The following is an 18,018-nucleotide window of genomic DNA, read 5'->3' as shown; positions in this document are numbered from 1 at the left end:
ACAGGCGCTCACTCTGTTACAGGGCACTCGGGATTCAACCCGCCAAACTGCCGACCTTCAGATCGACAAGTTGGCTCTTTTATGACTTGTGGACTTCAACTCCCAGAATTCCTGAGCCAGCAAGGCTGACTCAGGAATTCTGGGAATTGAAGTCCACGAGTCATAAAAGAGCCGAGGTTGCCTACCGCTGGCCAAACAAAAACCAAGGCCGGGCTCGGTCGCTCCCCGAGCGGCCGCAGGAGGGCGAGATCGGCCCGCGGAGCGGAGGCCAGAGGCAGCCGCGGGGGTTCCTCCGCCGCCTTGTCGGAGAAGGGAGCGTGGCCTGAGCTGACGCAACCCGCCCGGCTGCCTATAAAAGGCGACCGCGGCGCCCTCCGCCTTCAAACCATCAGCGCCTGGGTGTTTTTTCGTGGACGTGGAGACTCGCAGTAGCTCCTTCGCAAATGGGCTCGGTCGCCTAGCGGTTGCTTTCCTGAGCCAGGTCACCTGTGGTCTCAAGCCGTCGGGATTCTGCTGGGCGCAGCACTAAGACTTCAAGGTAAGGGGGGGGATGTGGGCGGGGGGGGGCTTCTTTGCAAACTCTTTCCACCAACCCCCTCCCCGTTTTCTGCCTTCGGTCCCTTCCTCCGTGAGGATTCCCACGTTGAGGGGAGAGAGAGCCTTTATCGCGCGTGGAAGTCCTTGGCGGATAACGGCTTAGCTTGCTCGGGAAGGCGCGCGTGGCTGCGTTCACACGATACCCTAAACTCGACCCGTATCGAGCGCCGGGGATAGGTTGGAGCGGTTGGGGCGTGGGGTGCGGAGCGGAGCGGAGCGGAATCGCACCCCTAGGTTGATGGGCTGCTCGGGACAAAGGTTGAACTCGAAAAGGGAGAGCAAGGCGAATCCAGACACTTTGTGACACGCAAGACAACCGGGAATCCTCGAGGCCCGGCTATGTTTTTGGACCGCTTCCGGTTTGGGGCCGTAGCTTTGAAGTACTACCATATGCTCCGGTTTGAATGCGGCTTCGAACCCTTCTGAGGAGTGGGATCCCTGAATTGGGGTCTTATAGACCCGTGCTTACTGGGGGTGAGCGTTACTCACGCCTAAATAATAATAATAATAATAATAATAATAATAATAATAATAATAATAATAATAATAATAATAATAATAATAATAATAATAAAATAATAAAAAAATAATAATAAAAAAATAATAATAAAAAAATAATAACAATAACAATAATAAAGTTGGAAGGGACCTTGGAGGTCATCTAGTCCAACCCCCTGCTCAGGCAGGAAACCTTATACCATTACACCTTATACCACTACTCCGGAATAAAGCCTTATAAAGTTCAATTCGGTTTCTTCCCATTGCAAGCGCGTGTTTGACAGTCCCAGCCGAAGTCCCGGGAACTTATCTTTGGATTCGACTCGAGACCAACTAGACTTTTAGGATCGGGGCGCTACTACTACGGCTGGGGAGAGGCGAAAACGATCGCTCCGTGGTCTACTTTTCGGGCTGGGAGGGAGTGGTGGTGGTGGGGGGTCGTCTGCGGGTCGGTATCTTCTATCCGCTGTTTTTCGTTTAGAAACTAAAAACGTCTTGGTTTCGCTCGGCGGTTCCGGTTCCCATCCTGGCTGGGGGACACGTTTCTTCTTTTTCTCACGCTTTCGCAACCCTCCCCCCCCCCGAGTCGGAAAGGAGGACGTGCGGCCCGAACGTTCTGAGCTTTCATCCAACGTTCCATTCTGGCCCCTCCGCGTTCCATTCAATGTCTCAACGTTCCATTCGGGTTTTCGCTTTTCTCGCCAGCCGTCAAAAACCACCGGGGATTTTTTTTGGGGGGTGGGGTGGGGGTGGGCGGTGGAATGTTTATCAAGGTTATTTTACCTCTCTAAAGCCGTCGCTTTGACCCGGCTGCTTGCCAGGATGGGCAGCCTTGTTTACTTCCCCCCCCCGCCCGACACACACACAGACACTTATCGTAACGTTAATAGTTAATCCGCATTATATTGCAAAGGAAGTATTTTTAGTGATTCTGACTGGCCGCCGCGTTTGTTTGGCTGGCGGCTGTCTGGTGGCCATGTTGGCCCAAATCGGGAAAAAGGGAGAAATATATACAGGGCAAAACAATTAACAAAAATGCTAATTCGCTCTTTTGAGTTTTACGTAACGGCTAATTCTTTTAACATACGGAGTGCTACTGCAGCGTGCACGGGGAAAAAAACACATTTTGCTTGCTTTGCTAAATGAAAAAAGGTCGTGCTTAAAAAAAACGCAGTTTCTTAAAGTAAGCAGGCGGTAAGCCAGTTTATTCCGGTTTTCAGATGAGGTTTCCCGTCCTTAGTAAAACAAAAGACGCAACGAGAGAAGTGAGCAAGAATGAATATCTCAGCCTCCGCTTGAAACTCAACTGCATTTAAAAGAGAAAGTGGAAGATTATTCTTTTTAAGATAAAAGTTATCCTTTCTTGCTGGTAAATTGAGTGCATCCCTCAATCTCTGGGAGTGTTTAGAGAAAAGGATTAGGGGGGGACATGATAGCAGTATTCCGGTATTTGACAGATTGCCACAAAGACGAGGGGGGGTCAATTTATTTTCCAAAACACCTGAAGGCAGGACAGGAAGCAACATGGAAGTTGAGAGGCAGCCTGGAATTAAGGAGAAACTTCCTAACAGTGAGGACAATTGACCAGTGGAACAGCTTGCCACCAGAAGTTGTAGGTGGAGGTTTTTAAGAAGAGACTGGAGAGCCACTTGTCTGAAATGATATAGGATCTCCCGCTTGAGCAGGGGGCTGGACTAGATAAGGCAGTTTTGCCTTTGCAGACTTATTGCAGTTAAGTGAATCGCATGGTCATTAAATGAGTCAGACTTCCCCCATGTGCTTGTGAGAAACAACCTGAGAAGGTCCCAAGTGATGGTCACATGACCCCAGGATGCTGCAACTGTCATAAATGCCAGTTGCCAAGTGCCTGAATTTTGATCATGTGACCATGGGGATGCTACGACGGTCATAAGTGCAAGGAGCGGTCGTAAGTCACATTTTTTCCAGTGCCAAACAATTGCTAAACAGATGTTTGTAAGTCAAGGCTTTGTTTTGTAGCAGACCCGTGGAATCCCTTCTTCCTTGTATCCAGCTGACCTGCTTTTCTCTTGCAGTCACCCTGTAATTGTATTTTACTCACACCCTATTGAGTAAGTAGAGATTATTTTTCACCGTGCAGACCAAGCAGTGTTCCTTTGTTTTTCAGAACTAGTCAGCAGAGTGTAGGTAATCCCCTCGACTTACGACCACAAGTGAGCCCAACATTTCTGTTGCTAAGTGAGACGGTTGTTAAGTGAATTTTGCCCCACTTAACCACCTTTCTTGCCACAGTTCTTAAATGAATTACTGCATTTGTTAAGACAGTAACACGGTTGTTAAGTGAATCTGGCTTTACCGGTGACTTTTTCACAATCGCAACCATTGCAACATCCCCACGGTCCCATCATCAAAATTCAGACATTTGGCAACTAACTCGTACTTATGACGGTTGCAGTGTCCCGCAGTCCTGTCATCACCTTTTGCGCCCTTCTGACAAGCACAGCAAAACTGTGGCAAGAAAGCTCATAAAATAGGGCAAAACTCACTTAACAGATGTCTTGCTTAGCAACAGAAATTTTGGGCTCAATAGCCATACTCTGAGGACTACCTATAGAAGAAAAATAACCAAATTACAACAGAATGCTTAACCTGAATTTGTTTAAAGCTGATTTTTATTCCCTTCTTCCTTTGGGGATGGCCCTCCTAAACACCTCTAAAAAGTCAAACTTATCCTGAAAAGGTTGTGCTCCCCTGTTAGAATTGGAGAACTAGTTAAATTCAACCGGGAATGGTTAGTTGCGAACTTTGTGGTTTGATTTAATGTCGGATAAGACTTTCAGATGTTTGGAAAAAGTGCAGAGAAGAGCAACTAAGATGATTAAGGGCCTGGAAATTAAAACATAGGGAGGTTTGCAGGAATTGGGTATGGCAAGTCTAGAGAAAAGGAAGGATCAGGAGTATAATTTTTTTATTTTTTATTTTTATTTTAATCCCATTTATATCCCGCCCTTCTCCGAAGACTCAGGGCGGCTTACAATCTAAAGCACAAATCAATGTGCTTAGCAATAGCCTTCATTCTATGTATATGCCTGCTTATTAGGGCTTTCGCCCCCCCCCCCCAGCGGCATTATTACAAAGTCAGCTTATTGCCCCCAACAATCTGGGTCCTCATTTTACCTACCTCGGAAGGATGGAAGGCTGAGTCTGATAGCACTGTTCCAGTATTTGAGGGGCTGCCACAAAGACGAGGGGATCGACTTATTTTCCAAAGCGCCAGAAGGCAAGCAAGACAAGAAACGATGGGAATTAGTCAAGGAGAGAAGCAACCTGGAATTAAGGGGAAACTTCCTAACAGTGAGGATGATTGCAGTGGTACGGCCTGCCTTCAGAAGTTGTGGGTGTGTCAACACTGGAGATTTTAAAGAAGAGACTGGACAGCCACTTATCTGAAATAGTATAGGGCAGGGGTCACCAAACATGGCAACTTGAAGACTTGTGGACTTCAACTCCCAGAATTCCTCAGCCAGCCATGCTGGCTGAGGAATTCTGGGAGTTGAAGTCCACAAGTCTTCAAGTTGCCATGTTTGGAGGCCCATTGGTATAAGGGTCTCCTATTTGAACAGGGGGTTGGACTAGAAGACCTCCGAGGTCCCTTCTAGTCCTACTCGGATTGTTTTATTGATTTGCTGATCCAGCTCACAGAGAGGAACCCAGCTTCTAAGGGTGTGCGAAGGTTCTCACAAAATCTGCTAGTGCCACATGAAAATATGTTGACGCTTCCATTGTGGCTCTTCAAAGGGGGTGGTGTGGTTGGTAAGTGGAATTAGTCAGGATTTTAGGCTGAGGTGGCAGTGTGAATCCTAGCAACCTGGCAACAACTGCGGGGAAAGTATGAGGTTGTCGACTCCTATGTGAATGAATCAGATCCATAGATGATTCACAGCCTTTTATGTCTTAAGCCTTACCAGTCATTCCGTCTAGGAAGGGGACCCCAGCAAGAAAATTAGAAGTCTGATTGTTCCAAAATGTATGTGTCTGACGTGTGTGTGTGTGTGTGTGTGTGTGTGTGTGTGTGTGTGTTTACAGACTTACTTGTCTTAGACCAGGGGTATGTAGCCTTGGCTCTTTTATGACTCGTGGACTTCAACTCCCAGAATTCCTGAGCCAGCATGGCTCAGCTTGGAAACCTCTCCCTTTCCCCTCAGCGTGGCTGGCTCAGGAATTCTGGGAGTTGAAGTCCACGAGTCATAAAAGAGCCAAGGTTGCCTAAGGGCATTTCAGTGTATTAATTAAGCATTACCTCAGGGATAGGTAACCTTGGCTCTTTTATGACTCGTGGACTTCAACTCCCAGAATTCCTGAGCCAGCATGGCTCAGCTTGGAAACCTCTCCCTTTCCCCTCAGCATGGCTGGCTCAGGAATTCTGGGAGTTGAAGTCCACAAGTCATAAAAGAGCCAAGGTTGCCTAAGGGCATTTCAGTGTATTAATTAAGCATTACCTCAGGGATAGGTAACCTTGGCTCTTTTATGACTCGTGGACTTCAACTCCCAGAATTCCTGAGCCAGCATGGCTCAGCTTGGAAACCTTTCCCTTTCCCTCAGCATGGCTGGCTCAGGAATTCTGGGAGTTGAAGTCCACAACTCATGAGGGGGCCATAGTTCCCCCATGCTGGCTCAGGAATTCTGGGAGTTGAAGTCCTCAAGTCATAAAAGAGCCAAGGTTGCCTAAGGGCATTTCAGTGTATTAATTAAGCATTACCTCAGGGATAGGTAACCTTGGCTCTTTTATGACTCGTGGACTTCAACTCCCAGAATTCCTGAGCCAGCATGGCTGAGCTTGGAAACTTCTCCCTTTCCCCTCAGCATGGCTGGCTCAGGAATTCTGGGAGTTGAAGTCCACGAGTCATAAAAGAGCCAAGGTTGCCTAATGAGACAAAGCGGCAGGATGGCTGACAATTTTATTTCATGTACAGGTAGGCAATTTATTTCATGTACAGGTAGTCAATGGAGGGTACTGACAACTGGGTTGTTAAGCAGAGCAGTCGCTAAGTGCAACTGGCAGTGTGCTTATGCTCTTACTTCAGGTTTCCTTTGCTTTACAGACCTGCAAAAGTTGTAGATAGAAGGATTGGTTATCAAGTTGCTTTTTCCTCGCCATAGGAACTGAGAACGGTCGCTAAATGAGGACTAACTGTAGCTAACTGACGCAGTGTTTGTCCTGAAGGAAGGAAGCAAGTCTTTTTCTGACCTCAGCCCCCCCAAATATATCCCAATATTGAAATATTTGCAAACATCATAGACAGCATTAATTGCAGTATTAGAAATAATAATATTGTGGTAGAGAAGAAATGATTGTAGACTTTCTACCAGCTAATTACAATAACAGATTGTTAACGGGGCTTTGAAGTTTAACTTTGTTGTTGATTAAACTATTAACTGTTGTAGTAGCTAGATTGTCCAATTGGCTGCAAATAGATGTAGAAATTTATTAGACCTATTTCGCAAGGGAGAAAAGCTACTGTTCTTGCTCAACTTGGGGGAATATAATGTGTTTTTGTTTTGTCTTTTTAATCCACATATTTTTAATGTCTTTAGTTTTGTTTTATCCGTCTAAAAATCTCCATTCCCTCCCTTCCTCTTGGAGTTTGTATTTTAATTTTCTGTAGAAGTTATTGTAGGAGCAGAGACATGAATATCCAATTTACAACTGATCACTTAGCGAAGGTTTAAAGTTATGACAGACTGAAAAAAGCTACTTACAATCCAGATATAACATTCCAACATGTCCCCCACCCCCATGGTCATGTAATCACATTTTGGGTTCTTGGCAGTTGATCCACATTGATGGCCATTTACAGCTGTCCAAAAAAATAAAAAATTCTGAAACCCAGCAGTTACTTCCAGCTTTTGGCACGTGCCCATTGGTAAAATGGATTTGCTTAACAACCACCATTTTCACTTAACAACCACTGCAAAAAAAAAGATTGTAAAATCAACTCTGGTCACATGGTGACCCACTTAATGACTAGCCTGACTTTAGAACTAATTCCAGGCTCAACTATGGTCATATGTCAAGGACTACCTGTATGTTGTGATTCCTCGCCAGCCAGTGCATCTGGCAGCTGATGAGGATTCAGATGAGGAGGAGGAGGAGGGGCCTGGAGTGATGTCAGAGGAAGGCTCTGAGGAGCTCCGAGACTTACAGTCGGATGAGGAGCCTGGCCCCTCTACTCGCACTCAGGCTGAGACATGGCTGTGCTGGGAGCCTGAGTTGGACAGTGATGAAGCACAGCTGGGAAATATCCAGGATGCACAAAAGCACCGGCAAGAGAAGCGAGTAGGACAGAGGAATGCAATGGGGTGGCTGCAAAGGCAAAGGAGAAGGCATTAGGAAGCCACGCCTTGGCTGAATAATAAAAGGGAAGGTGTGGGAGGTGCTGGTTGCCGAAGGCCACCGTTCATGTTGAGGATCGAGTTTCTGTGGACTGTGTTTGCCTTGGACATTGACTCAGGTCTGTGAGAATAAAAGGGATTGGTTTTTTTCTTGCGGTCCCTGCCTGCTTGTTGGAAGAGGGTTTTCACCTTGTGAGCATAACAAGGAGTCATGTAGGCTGGGACAGAACACTGTAAGATTACACTATCATAATGCAAGTGCCATATTTTTCATATATTATGACACGTGCAGAACAACAGTCCTTACAGAAGCCATGTTGCTTTTGTTAGCTTGAAATCAGCTTCTGCTTGGGTGGATGTTTGTCACCCCAAATCAAAGAATTGGTTTCCCCTGAATAGACGCATTGTCACTAGAGAAGAACATGCAGGCAGCCCTCAACTTACGACCGCACTTGAGCCCCAAATTTCTGTTGCTAAGTGAGACAGTTGAGTGAGTTTTGCCCTCTTTTACGAGCTTTCTTGCCACAATTGTTAAGGGAATCACTGCGGCTGTTAGAAGTTAGTAACCGGGTTCTTAAATGAATCCGGTTCTCCCGTTGACTTTGTCAGAAGGTGATGAAAAGTGGATGACATGACACTGAAACAATCAGTCATCATAAATATGAATCAGTTGTGCCAAGCATCTGAATTTTGATTATGTGCAAAGGTGATAAGTGTGAAAAACGGTCATATAAGTCACTTCCTGGAATGGAATTTTTTTTCCATATCTGTCATAAGTAGGTACTAGATGTATCTCTGCCTTGGGAGAAAAGTGGAGGGGGGTGTCTTAATTTGTTTTTTGACTGTTTCCTACCTTCTGATAAGAGGCCTTATAGTTTTTATAAATAGTTTTTATCCCAGAGCTGTAACCATATTAAATACTACTGTATAGTGCAACATTCAAGTATAATATTAGGGGCAGCACAATGGAGAATAGAATGTGGAGTATGTCTGTGTATAATGTATGTTCTTATTTCTGGTTTTTACTTCCGTGTAGTGTGCATTGTGGACAGTACTTAATTTCGTTGTGAGTTACACAATGATAATAAAGATTATTCTATTCTATTCTATTCATTCCTCTATTCTATTCTACTCTACTCTACTCATTCCGTTCTGTTCTGTTCTATTCATTCCACTATTCCATTCCATTCCATTCAATTCCTTCCATTATTCTATTCTATTCTACTCTACTCTACTCTACTCTATTCGTTCCATTCTATTCTATTCTATTCTACAATCTGTTTATTCTATTCTATTCCATTCTACTGTATTCCATACTACTCTACTCTATTCGTTCCATTCCATTTTCTATTTTATTCTATTCTTATTCTTATTCTATTCTGTTCTATTCTACAATCTGTTTATTCTATTCCATTCCATTCCACTATTTTGTTCTATTTTATTCTATTCTAAACATTTTTTTTCTTATGTGTCTCAGGATTTACAACCCGCGCAAGAAAGATCAAGAAACATGGCAGCAATCCCGTCCAGTGGCTCCCTCGTGGCAACCCACGACTACTACCGAAGTAAGAGAAGAAAGCCATTGTTAGCCATTGACAATGAAGGGGTCAAGAAATGCTTAACGGGATGGGATGTGCTCTGCCTTTTCCATCTTGCTGACCTGGGGTGTACAGTTCAGATTTGCACACCATGTCACATCACACACTGCTTGGGCTACAGGGGAGGAGGAGGGCCTTCTCCTCCAGTGGAGTGGGAAGAAGGTGGCTTGTCCCAACTAGTGCCCCTCTTGTGGCTGAGTTTGTGAATTCAGCATATTGTGCAAGTTGCAAAAAAAATAGACGTGATGAATGCAGTGAGGAGGTGGATCCCCCGGAGGGAGGGGGTGCATTGCAGAGGAATAAGAGGCAACTCAGCCCATCTATCATGTGTGAGAGAAAGGGGATGAAGGCAGCCCCTCCTCAATAGTTCCCAGAGGATATGGTAGATGCAGAGAGCAGAGTCGAGATTTTGCCCATAAGAGTGAAAACAATAAAGAAGAATCACCACATGTCATTCCTGTTTTGGGTCTGACACTAGATTAGTTTACTAACCAGGTTAAATGTGTATAAACATAGTCTTGTCACTGTCTTGGATGTAACATTTGAGATGAAAATAGTGGAAGGAGCTTTCAAGGGACAAAAAAAATAATTTATGTGAACTCAACCATTGGGCCAATCACCAGGAGACTTGAGTTTTAATCCTGCGTTAAGCTTGAAAGCCAGCAGGGTGACTTTGGGCCCATCGCTAGGAGACTGTAAGTTCTAGTCCCACCTTAGCCATGAAAGCCAGGTGGGTGACTTTGGGCCAATCGCCAGGAGACAGTGAGTTCTAGTCCTGCCTTGGGCATGAAAGCCACCTGGATGACTTTGGGCCAATCACCAGGAGACAGTGTGTCAAAGCAAAAACTTCCAATGTTTGCAGTGACTTTGGGCCAGTCACCAGGAGATTGTGAGTTCTAGTCCCGCCTTAGCCATGAAAGCCACCTGGATGACTTTGGGCCAATCACCAGGAGACAGTGTGTCAAACCAAAAACATCCAGTGTTTGCAGTGACTTTGGGCCAGTCGCCAGGAGACTGTGAGTTCTAGTCCCGCCTTAGCCATGAAAGCCAGCTGGGTGACTTTGGGCCAATCTCCAGGAGACAGTGAGTTCTAGTCCTGCCTTGGGCATGAAAGCCACCTGGATGACTGGGCCAATCACCAGGAGACAGTGAGTTCTAGTCCTGCCCTATGCATGAAAGCCACCTGGGTGACTTTGGGCCAGTCGCCAGGAGACAGAGAGTTCTAGTCCTGGCTTGGGCATGAAAGCCACCTGGATGACTTTGGGCCAATCGCCAGGAGACAGTGAGTTCTAGTCTTGCCCTATGCATGAAAGCCACCTGGGTGACTTTGGGCCAGTCGCCAGGAGACAGTGAGTTCTAGTCCTCGCTTGGGCATGAAAGCCACCTCGGTGACTTTGGGCCAATCACCAGGAGACAGTGAGTTCTAGTCCTGCCCTATGCATGAAAGCCACCTGGGTGACTTTGGGCCAGTCGCCAGGAGACAGTGAGTTCTAGTCCTGGCTTGGGCAAGAAAGCCACCTGGATGACTTTGGGCCAATCGCCAGGAGACAGTGAGTTCTAGTCCTGCCCTATGCATGAAAGCCACCTGGGTGACTTTGGGCCAGTCCACCTCTCAGCCTTAGGGAGGAAGCAATGGCAAACCACTTCTGAAATCTTGCCAAGCAAACTGCGGAAACTCGGTCAAGCAGTCGTCACGACTCAGTGAAGGCACTAAAAAAAAAAACAGCTCCAAAACAAGCTTCTTTCCTTACCTTGTTTACAAAGAGAGAAGTCATGCATTTCCTGGTAATAAGTAAGCCAATGAGTTTTGAAGCTCCTCTCTGTTTGGCATGGGCTGATCTCCGTTTGGGCCGTTGAATCAGATTAATTAAGAAAGCCCATGAAAAACGCTTCACCTCCTGTTCCCTGACCTGACAGCTTATCTAAACGGGGTTGTCTGAATCTCTGTCCCAAGTTCTTGCAATCCTTTTATTGTTTGCTTTTCCACCCCGGGTGGAGTTTTGGAACACAAAGGAACTAAGATAAAGTTTAAGGTGGATATCGATCTAGTGGGAAACGTGGCAATGTGGGCTGTGTGTTGGATGGTGCGCAAAGGGTTGTGTTCCTTTCCTGGTCTTTGTAGCATTCCTGTGAGAAGATCAAGACGCTCGTTGAGTTGGGATTTTGAAGCTACAGGCTGTTAAGTTTTGGAAAGTTTTTCTGGGTCTCATCCTTCCAACCCCAAAGATCTCCCGCTTCGTTGCAACCTTTTGAAAAAGTGACATTGATAAAACACCTGAGGCATTTCATTTAATTATTACACAAAGTAAAAGTCAAAAGCAGGGGTATCCACCCTTGGCAGCTTTGAGACCTGTGGAGCAAGGTTGGACACCCCTGGTATAAGGAGTTAAGAGTTTTAAATTAGTGTGACCCCAATGAATGTCTATGACAGGGTAGGCAGCCTCGGCTCTTTTATGACTCGTGGACTTCAACTCCCAGAATTCCTGAGCTGGCATGGCTCAGCATAGAAACCTCTCCCTTTCTCCTCAGCATGGCTGGCTCAGGAATTCTGGGAGTTGAAGTCCACGAGTCATAAAGCGGCCTAGGCCAGGGGTAGGCAACCTCGGCTCTTTTATGACTTGCGGACTTCAACTCCCAGAATTCCTGAGCTGCCATGGAAACCTCTCCCTTTCTCCTCAGCATGGCTGGCTCAGGAATATTTTTAATATTTTACCATTTTATCATTGGGGCTTGTTAGTTTAATCTTTTTTAACATTTGTATTATTGTGTTTTATTGTTGTTAGCCGCCCTGAGTCCTTCGGGAGATAGGGCGACATATAAGTCCCAAAAATAAATAAATAAATAAATTCTGGGAGTTGAAGTCCACGAGTCATGAAAGAGTGAAGGTTGCCTACCCCTGGTCTGTGAAAAGGGCTCTGAGTATTGTTTATGTCTAAGTGCAGGTAATCCTCAACTTATAACCATAGTTGGGGGATCGGACCTTCCATCACTAAGCAACGCAAGTCAGTGGGTTGTGCCTGATTTTAGGATCTCTTTGCTATGAATGTTAAGTGAATCTGGCTTCCCCCATTGACTTTACTTATTGGAAGCCCCCTGGGAAGGGCATGAAATGGAGCAAAACTTACTTTACAACTATCTTGCTTAGCAACAGAAAATTTGGGCTCAATTCTGGCTGTAAGTTGAAGACTACCTGTAGCAGTATTTTAGCTAATATGGTGCCTTGTCTTCTCCTGCAGGACGCTTGGGTTCCACCTCCAGTAACAGCTCCTGTGGAAGTTCTGAGTACTCTGGAGAAGTCATCCCGCACCATCCAGGTCAGTATTTTATAGAATGTCAAAATTCATTCTTGATTGTAGTGGAAGGCCTTTGCAAATCAAATTCCCTGATTTAACGTACCAAGGTGACAGGAAGGATGTCAATGGAGATAAATCTTCATTGAATGGTGGATAGAATTTTGCGCCTATGTATCATGAGTGCAAATTGTGTGAATGTTGACTGGACTAAATCATCATGCAGTAAACTGGGTCTGTCTTTTGGGGTGAAATCTGTCACTGCTTGAAATTTGTGTGTTAAATCCATAGTCCATTAAATCCATAGTCTGTTGAATCAACATGCTTGTTCTTCTCATATGATTAAAGATTTTTAAATCCTTTTTGTGAAGCCTTATGATGATTTATTACCAGGACCCTGGGTTGGTTTGCACTCGTGTTATCAAGCATTGCATTGTGATTGCTTGTCTTGTAGTATTCTCTGCTCTATTTTGAATTTGGGTGAGCTGACACCTAGGAGTATTACTTAAGCAAACGTTGGTTGTATTCAGACCCACCAAGAGTGGCTGAGATTTTCAGTAGACAATTCTAATCCAACAACTGTAGGTGGGACCAGCTTTTGGCTCTCTATAAAATTCAGAGGATGGCTTGTTGATTCAGTACCCAGAACGTTCGAACACTCTATTAGCTATTTATTTTGATTTTGCTATGCAGGTGCATAAACATCTAAACGCACACTTTTTTGCTTGCACATGAAAAGATGGCTTCATGGAGAAAGGTTGAGGAATACAGGGAGTCCTCAAGTTGTGACAAGTCACTTAGCAACCATTCAGAGTTATGGTGGATCCCCTGAGGGTATCTGTGAGCTACACTGAAAGTTCCAATAATCTCCCCACTCCATGATAGGAATCATGTGGCCCAGTGGTGGGATTCAGCCAGTTTGCATCGGTTCAGCAGAACTGGTAGCTAAATTTTGCTGCGTTCAGAGAACTGGCTTTATGCACAGTGCTTCCAGAACTCCAGTCTAGGCCTCGGAGGTCTGGAGGAGGCCTCCCAGGCCTAGAACGGCCTGCCAGAAGTGCATGGATGCCACTTCCAGAAGTCCGTTCTAGGCCTCGGAGGCCCAGGCCTGCATCCAATAAGAGAACTGGTTGTTCAGGTATTTGAATCTCACCACTGATGTGACCGCACTTTGAGCCCTCAGCAACTGGACCACATTTTTATTTGACCACATTTTATAACGGTTTTGCTGAAAATCCAACATCATCTTCTGGGTTTTGGCAAAACCATGCCCATAGTGAACTAAGGGTTCGCTTAATGACTCCAGATTTGTTTAATAATCATGGGGATGATTCTCTTAACAACCGTCACAAAAAAACCCAGTAAAATTGGGTTGGTCTCCTGGATGATCCGATTGACAACCATCGTGAGTTATGATCCTGATGGGCAGGTTCCATTGGAAGATATAACAGTTTACAGAGCCCATGACCAATTTTAATAAACTATTGAGTTAGCTGGCATAGCAGCGTGGTGACCTAGTGGTGAAGATGCCCACCTCCCACTCAGGAGGTTGAAAGTTAAATTCTAAGTAGAGCAGATGTTTCCCTCCTAGAGCGCAAAGAAAAAAAAAATCTGCTGTGAACTCTGTGTAGGCATCAGGAAGGGCATCCGGCCGGTAAATGCTCTGGTCAGTTGCTCCGACACTACCCAAATTAAGGGATTATGGAGTTGTAAAAAGAAAAAAGTTGGATGGCATGTCATTTCTCATAGAAATAGGAGAACTTGTGGGGAAGTAAATCCACCTGAATTTTCTGCTTTCTTTGCACATCTTTAATTTGGTTTCAGTTAAGAAGAAGGAGATCCTAGCTAAGTTCAAAGATGCAAAAATTGACTTGCTGCCATTTGGGCGCAGCTGGTGAGCTGGTCTCAGCCCCTTCTTTGGCCAAAACATTACATCTCTCAGCCATTTTACGGATCTGGCTCTTTTTGTTACACCTTTCTTTTGTTAAAGAAGGGGGATGAAAATGTCCTTGCGTGATTTAACACTGATTGGCAGGAGAGTAAATAATTCAAAATACCTTCAGTTCTTTCACTTGGGGTTATCTAAGGCAAGAAGGATGGATCTAAGAAAGTTTGAGCATAAGCAAAAATCTCATTGGCCGAGATTTGGCTGGCTGGCTTTCTCTAAATTAAACTGAAAGCTGACGTGCTCTGGGATTGTTGCATTCGGCAGCCATTTCTTTTCTCCCGCATGTTCACTCTAGTCAAAAAGGAGAGCATATAGAGTTCTCACTTTATAGCCATAATGGAGTCCTCCAATTACGGTTGTAAAGTGGGTTGTCATCTGACCAGACCTGATCTTAACTACGTTTTTTGTGGCAGTCATTAATCAAATGTCGGGTCACTAACTGAAGCTTTTGTTCACTAACAGTCATCTTTACTGAAACCTAGAAATAAAGACTGGCTTTTCCTATGTTAAATAAAGTCACGTGAGGGTAAATGCGGGCCGGTTTCTAAGCACCCGAAATGCTGTCGCGTAGCTGTGAGTGGGTGGGGGAACTATGTCAGAACTTTGGGACCAGGTTGTAAGTACCTTTTGGCGGTCTGTTGTAACTTCAAACGGTTGCTAAGTGACCAGTCGTAAGTTGAGGACTACCTGCAATCTAGAACCAGGAAGACCCATTGTAAATCCATTCTTAATACAGGAAGTACACTTGAGTAATTTTGTGCCAGTCAAACCAATGTATCTTACCAGATGAGGTGGTAAAAACAGTAGGAGGACTTCCTCTGCCACCTTGAGTTTCTAGAGTAGAGGTTCTCCAACCTTGGTAACTTTACAACTTGTGGACTTCAACTCTCAAAATTCCTTGGTCAGCATGTTCTAGAGCAGGGGTGGGGAACCTTGGCTCTTTTATGACTTGTGGACTTCAACTCCCAGAATTCCTGAGCCAGCATGGCTCAGCTTGGAAACCTCTCCCTTTTCCCTTAGCATGGCTGGCTCAGGAATTCTGGGAGTTGAAGTCCACGAGTCATAAAAGAGCCAAGGTGGCCTACCCCTGATCTAGGGCATTTCAGTGTATTAGTTAAGCATTACCTCAGGGATAGGCAACCTTGGCTCTTTGATGACTCGTGGACTTCAACTCCCAGAATTCCTGAGCCACCATGGCTCAGCTTGGAAACCTCTCCCTTTCCCCTCAGCGTGGCTGGCTCAGGAATTCTGGGAGTTGAAGTCCACAAGTCATAAAAGAGCCAAGGTTCCCCACCCCTGTCCTAGAGCAACGGATGGCTATAAATTAAATTAAATATTTGGTAAGACAAAGTGGTCTCTAAACAGCTTTCTTGTTTCTGATCACTATTTTTCCTTTTTCCCCTTTCTTTGTAGGTCTTCCCAAGTCTGATCCTGGACATTGGTGGGCTAGTTTTTTCTTTGGGAAACACACCCACCCAGTGATGACAACTGTGTCGGAATCTCCAGAGAAGTAAGTGAGCTGGGATTATAGCAGTGTTTCACAACCTTGGAACTTTAAAATAGTGGACTTCAAGTCCTAGAATTCCCCAGCCCTCTGGTGGGGAATGGCTTGGGGGAGGACCTTATAGTTAGTCCTTGACTTACAACCATTCATTTAGCAAACATTGGAAGCTACGACAGTGCTGAAAAAAAGTCTGGTCTGGTCTTTCCACTTACAGTCTTTGCACCTCTCCCTATGTCCGCATCATTGCAATTCAGATCCTTGGCAACTAACTGACTTGCACTTACGACCAACTGCAGTGTCCTGCATTCGAGCAATTGCGATTCACAACCATTCTTGCTAGTTTCTGGCAAGAAGAAGTCCATTCAGAAGAATGGGTTCATGGTACGTGTTTAACAACCAACAGATCTCTTTTAACGACCATGATCTCTTAACGACTGTCATAAAATTGGATCTGATTCAACTTACGACCGCCATGACTTCCAACAGTGGAAATTCCAGTCCCAACTGTGATTGTAAATCGAGGATTACCTGTGTTGGATAATCTTAACATGTGAGTGGGGTGAACCTGGCAGAACAGAGTTGGAAGTTGTAATGTAAGCAGCACATAATGGAGTTATGTCTGAAAAGTAACGTGCTCTTATCTGGGGTCTCTTACAGCTCAGGAACCTTCCAGGTAGCCAATGGCAAGATCACCTGTGACCTGGCCCAGGAAGTCATGAGGAAGCGCCACGCCAGCGAACCCAGCAAGTCCCATGCAGGTCCCACCGCGTGAGGAAGGCCGGCGTTCACCAGCTGACGCTTCTGATTTGACCGCTAGGGGCTACAGCCCATTTTCCACTCCCCCTCCCTATAGACTAGTTAGGCTGCTTCTGAGTACAATTAATTAGACGTAGGTTTTTATAAAAATGAAAACAACAACTAAAATATATATATATATTCCACACGCACCATTCTTTTCTACTTGCTTAGGGATCAACACAACTACGTCTTTTTTTCCACACCTCCGCCTTGATAACGCGTTTTTCTTTCATTTTGTACTTGTTGAATGGGAACTAATAAATTCTGAGCAGCCTTTTAAACTGCAGGTGTCTGTTGTGAATTATTGCTAACTCGAGATAAAATTGGGAGGGGGCATTTTTTTTTAACAGATCGGCCACTGAGTTTTGATTTTTGTCAAAAAAGTTCCAAACCGCATGAAGAGCTACACCACAACAAGCCAAAGATGCTTCTTTATTGAACTCTGGTTTGTCTATTTTGGAGGCTGTTCAAGTTCCTGCTGGAGGAGAATTTGGACATCAATAATTGTTGTTCCAATACTGGAGTAAAATGATGCTGTTCATGAACATAGGATCTCTTTCTGAATAGGATGCCTCCAAACTGAATTGACTATTTGAAAAGGGGTTTGCATATTACATAAAAAGCTTTTTAAAACTAGAAAATTGGAAAAATGTGATTTTGTGACCTGACAAGCCAAGGCAAACCCTATGAATAGAGCCATCTAGATACTTGATACAAAAGAGTATGACTTGATTTAGTAAATTCTCCAAACTTGAGGTTAGCTGGACATATCTGTGATCAACATAGAAACAATTTGCTATTACTTTTTCTGGTTTTCTTGTCTTGCCAGTTTGCTGAAACCTAAATATAATTACAGCGAAGTAACTAATACCTTCCTTATACCCTGCATATTTAATATATATTCTACTTAATAAACATTTTAGGTAGTCTCGACTTAAGACTATTTAGTGACCAAAATTACAATGTCACTGAAAAAGGTGACTTAAAACCTTATAAAGGTGACTTATGATGACTTCACACTTATAACAATTGCAGCACCCGCATGGTCACATGATCAAAATTCTGACGCTTGGCAACCGGCATGTATTTACGATAGCTGCAGTGTCCAGGGTCCTGAGATCAGCTTTTGTGACTTTCTGAAAAGCAAAGTCAATAGGGAAGCCATTTAACAACGGTGTTACTAACTTAACAACTGCAGTGATTCACTTAACAACTGTAGTAAGGTTGTAAAATGGAGCAAAACTCACTTGAAAATTAGCAACAGAAATGTTGGGCTCAATTGTGGTCGTAAGGCGAGGACCCCCTGTACTGTTGCTAGGCGGCTTTGGGAAGGGCCTTGTGAATCTTTGGATTGACAGGCAGATCTTGCTTTCTCCTTCTAAAGTTAAACGTACTCTGAAATCAACTCAGCTC

General features: G+C 44.7%; 1 protein-coding gene across 1 annotated transcript; it reads left to right on the top strand.

Moving 5' to 3' along the window:
* The first annotated feature begins 335 nt into the window (after positions 1-335).
* On the top strand, positions 336-16,886 carry PPDPF (pancreatic progenitor cell differentiation and proliferation factor). Its single transcript, XM_081323873.1, has 5 exons — positions 336-538; positions 8,945-9,032; positions 12,302-12,379; positions 15,717-15,813; positions 16,465-16,886. Exons 2-5 carry the CDS (start codon positions 8,978-8,980, stop codon positions 16,577-16,579), a joined length of 345 nt encoding a protein of 114 aa, XP_081179999.1. The 5' UTR covers positions 336-538; positions 8,945-8,977; the 3' UTR covers positions 16,580-16,886.
* Positions 16,887-18,018: the final 1,132 nt, after the last annotated feature.

The sequence above is a fragment of the Vipera berus genome, assembly GCF_964194415.1.
Source record: "Vipera berus genome assembly, chromosome: 3".
NCBI classification, from domain to species: domain Eukaryota; kingdom Metazoa; phylum Chordata; class Lepidosauria; order Squamata; family Viperidae; genus Vipera; species Vipera berus.
This window is presented reverse-complemented; position numbering and strand designations above follow the sequence as displayed.

Bases quoted from the DNA above. Each gene is read 5' to 3' on its own strand.
- PPDPF (XM_081323873.1), top strand. From the start codon at position 8,978: ATGGCAGCAATCCCGTCCAGTGGCTCCCTCGTGGCAACCCACGACTAC. The intron at 12,380-15,716 runs GTCAGTATTTTA...CTTTCTTTGTAG, and splicing joins AGTCATCCCGCACCATCCAG to GTCTTCCCAAGTCTGATCCT. The intron at 15,814-16,464 runs GTAAGTGAGCTG...GGTCTCTTACAG, and splicing joins GTGTCGGAATCTCCAGAGAA to CTCAGGAACCTTCCAGGTAG.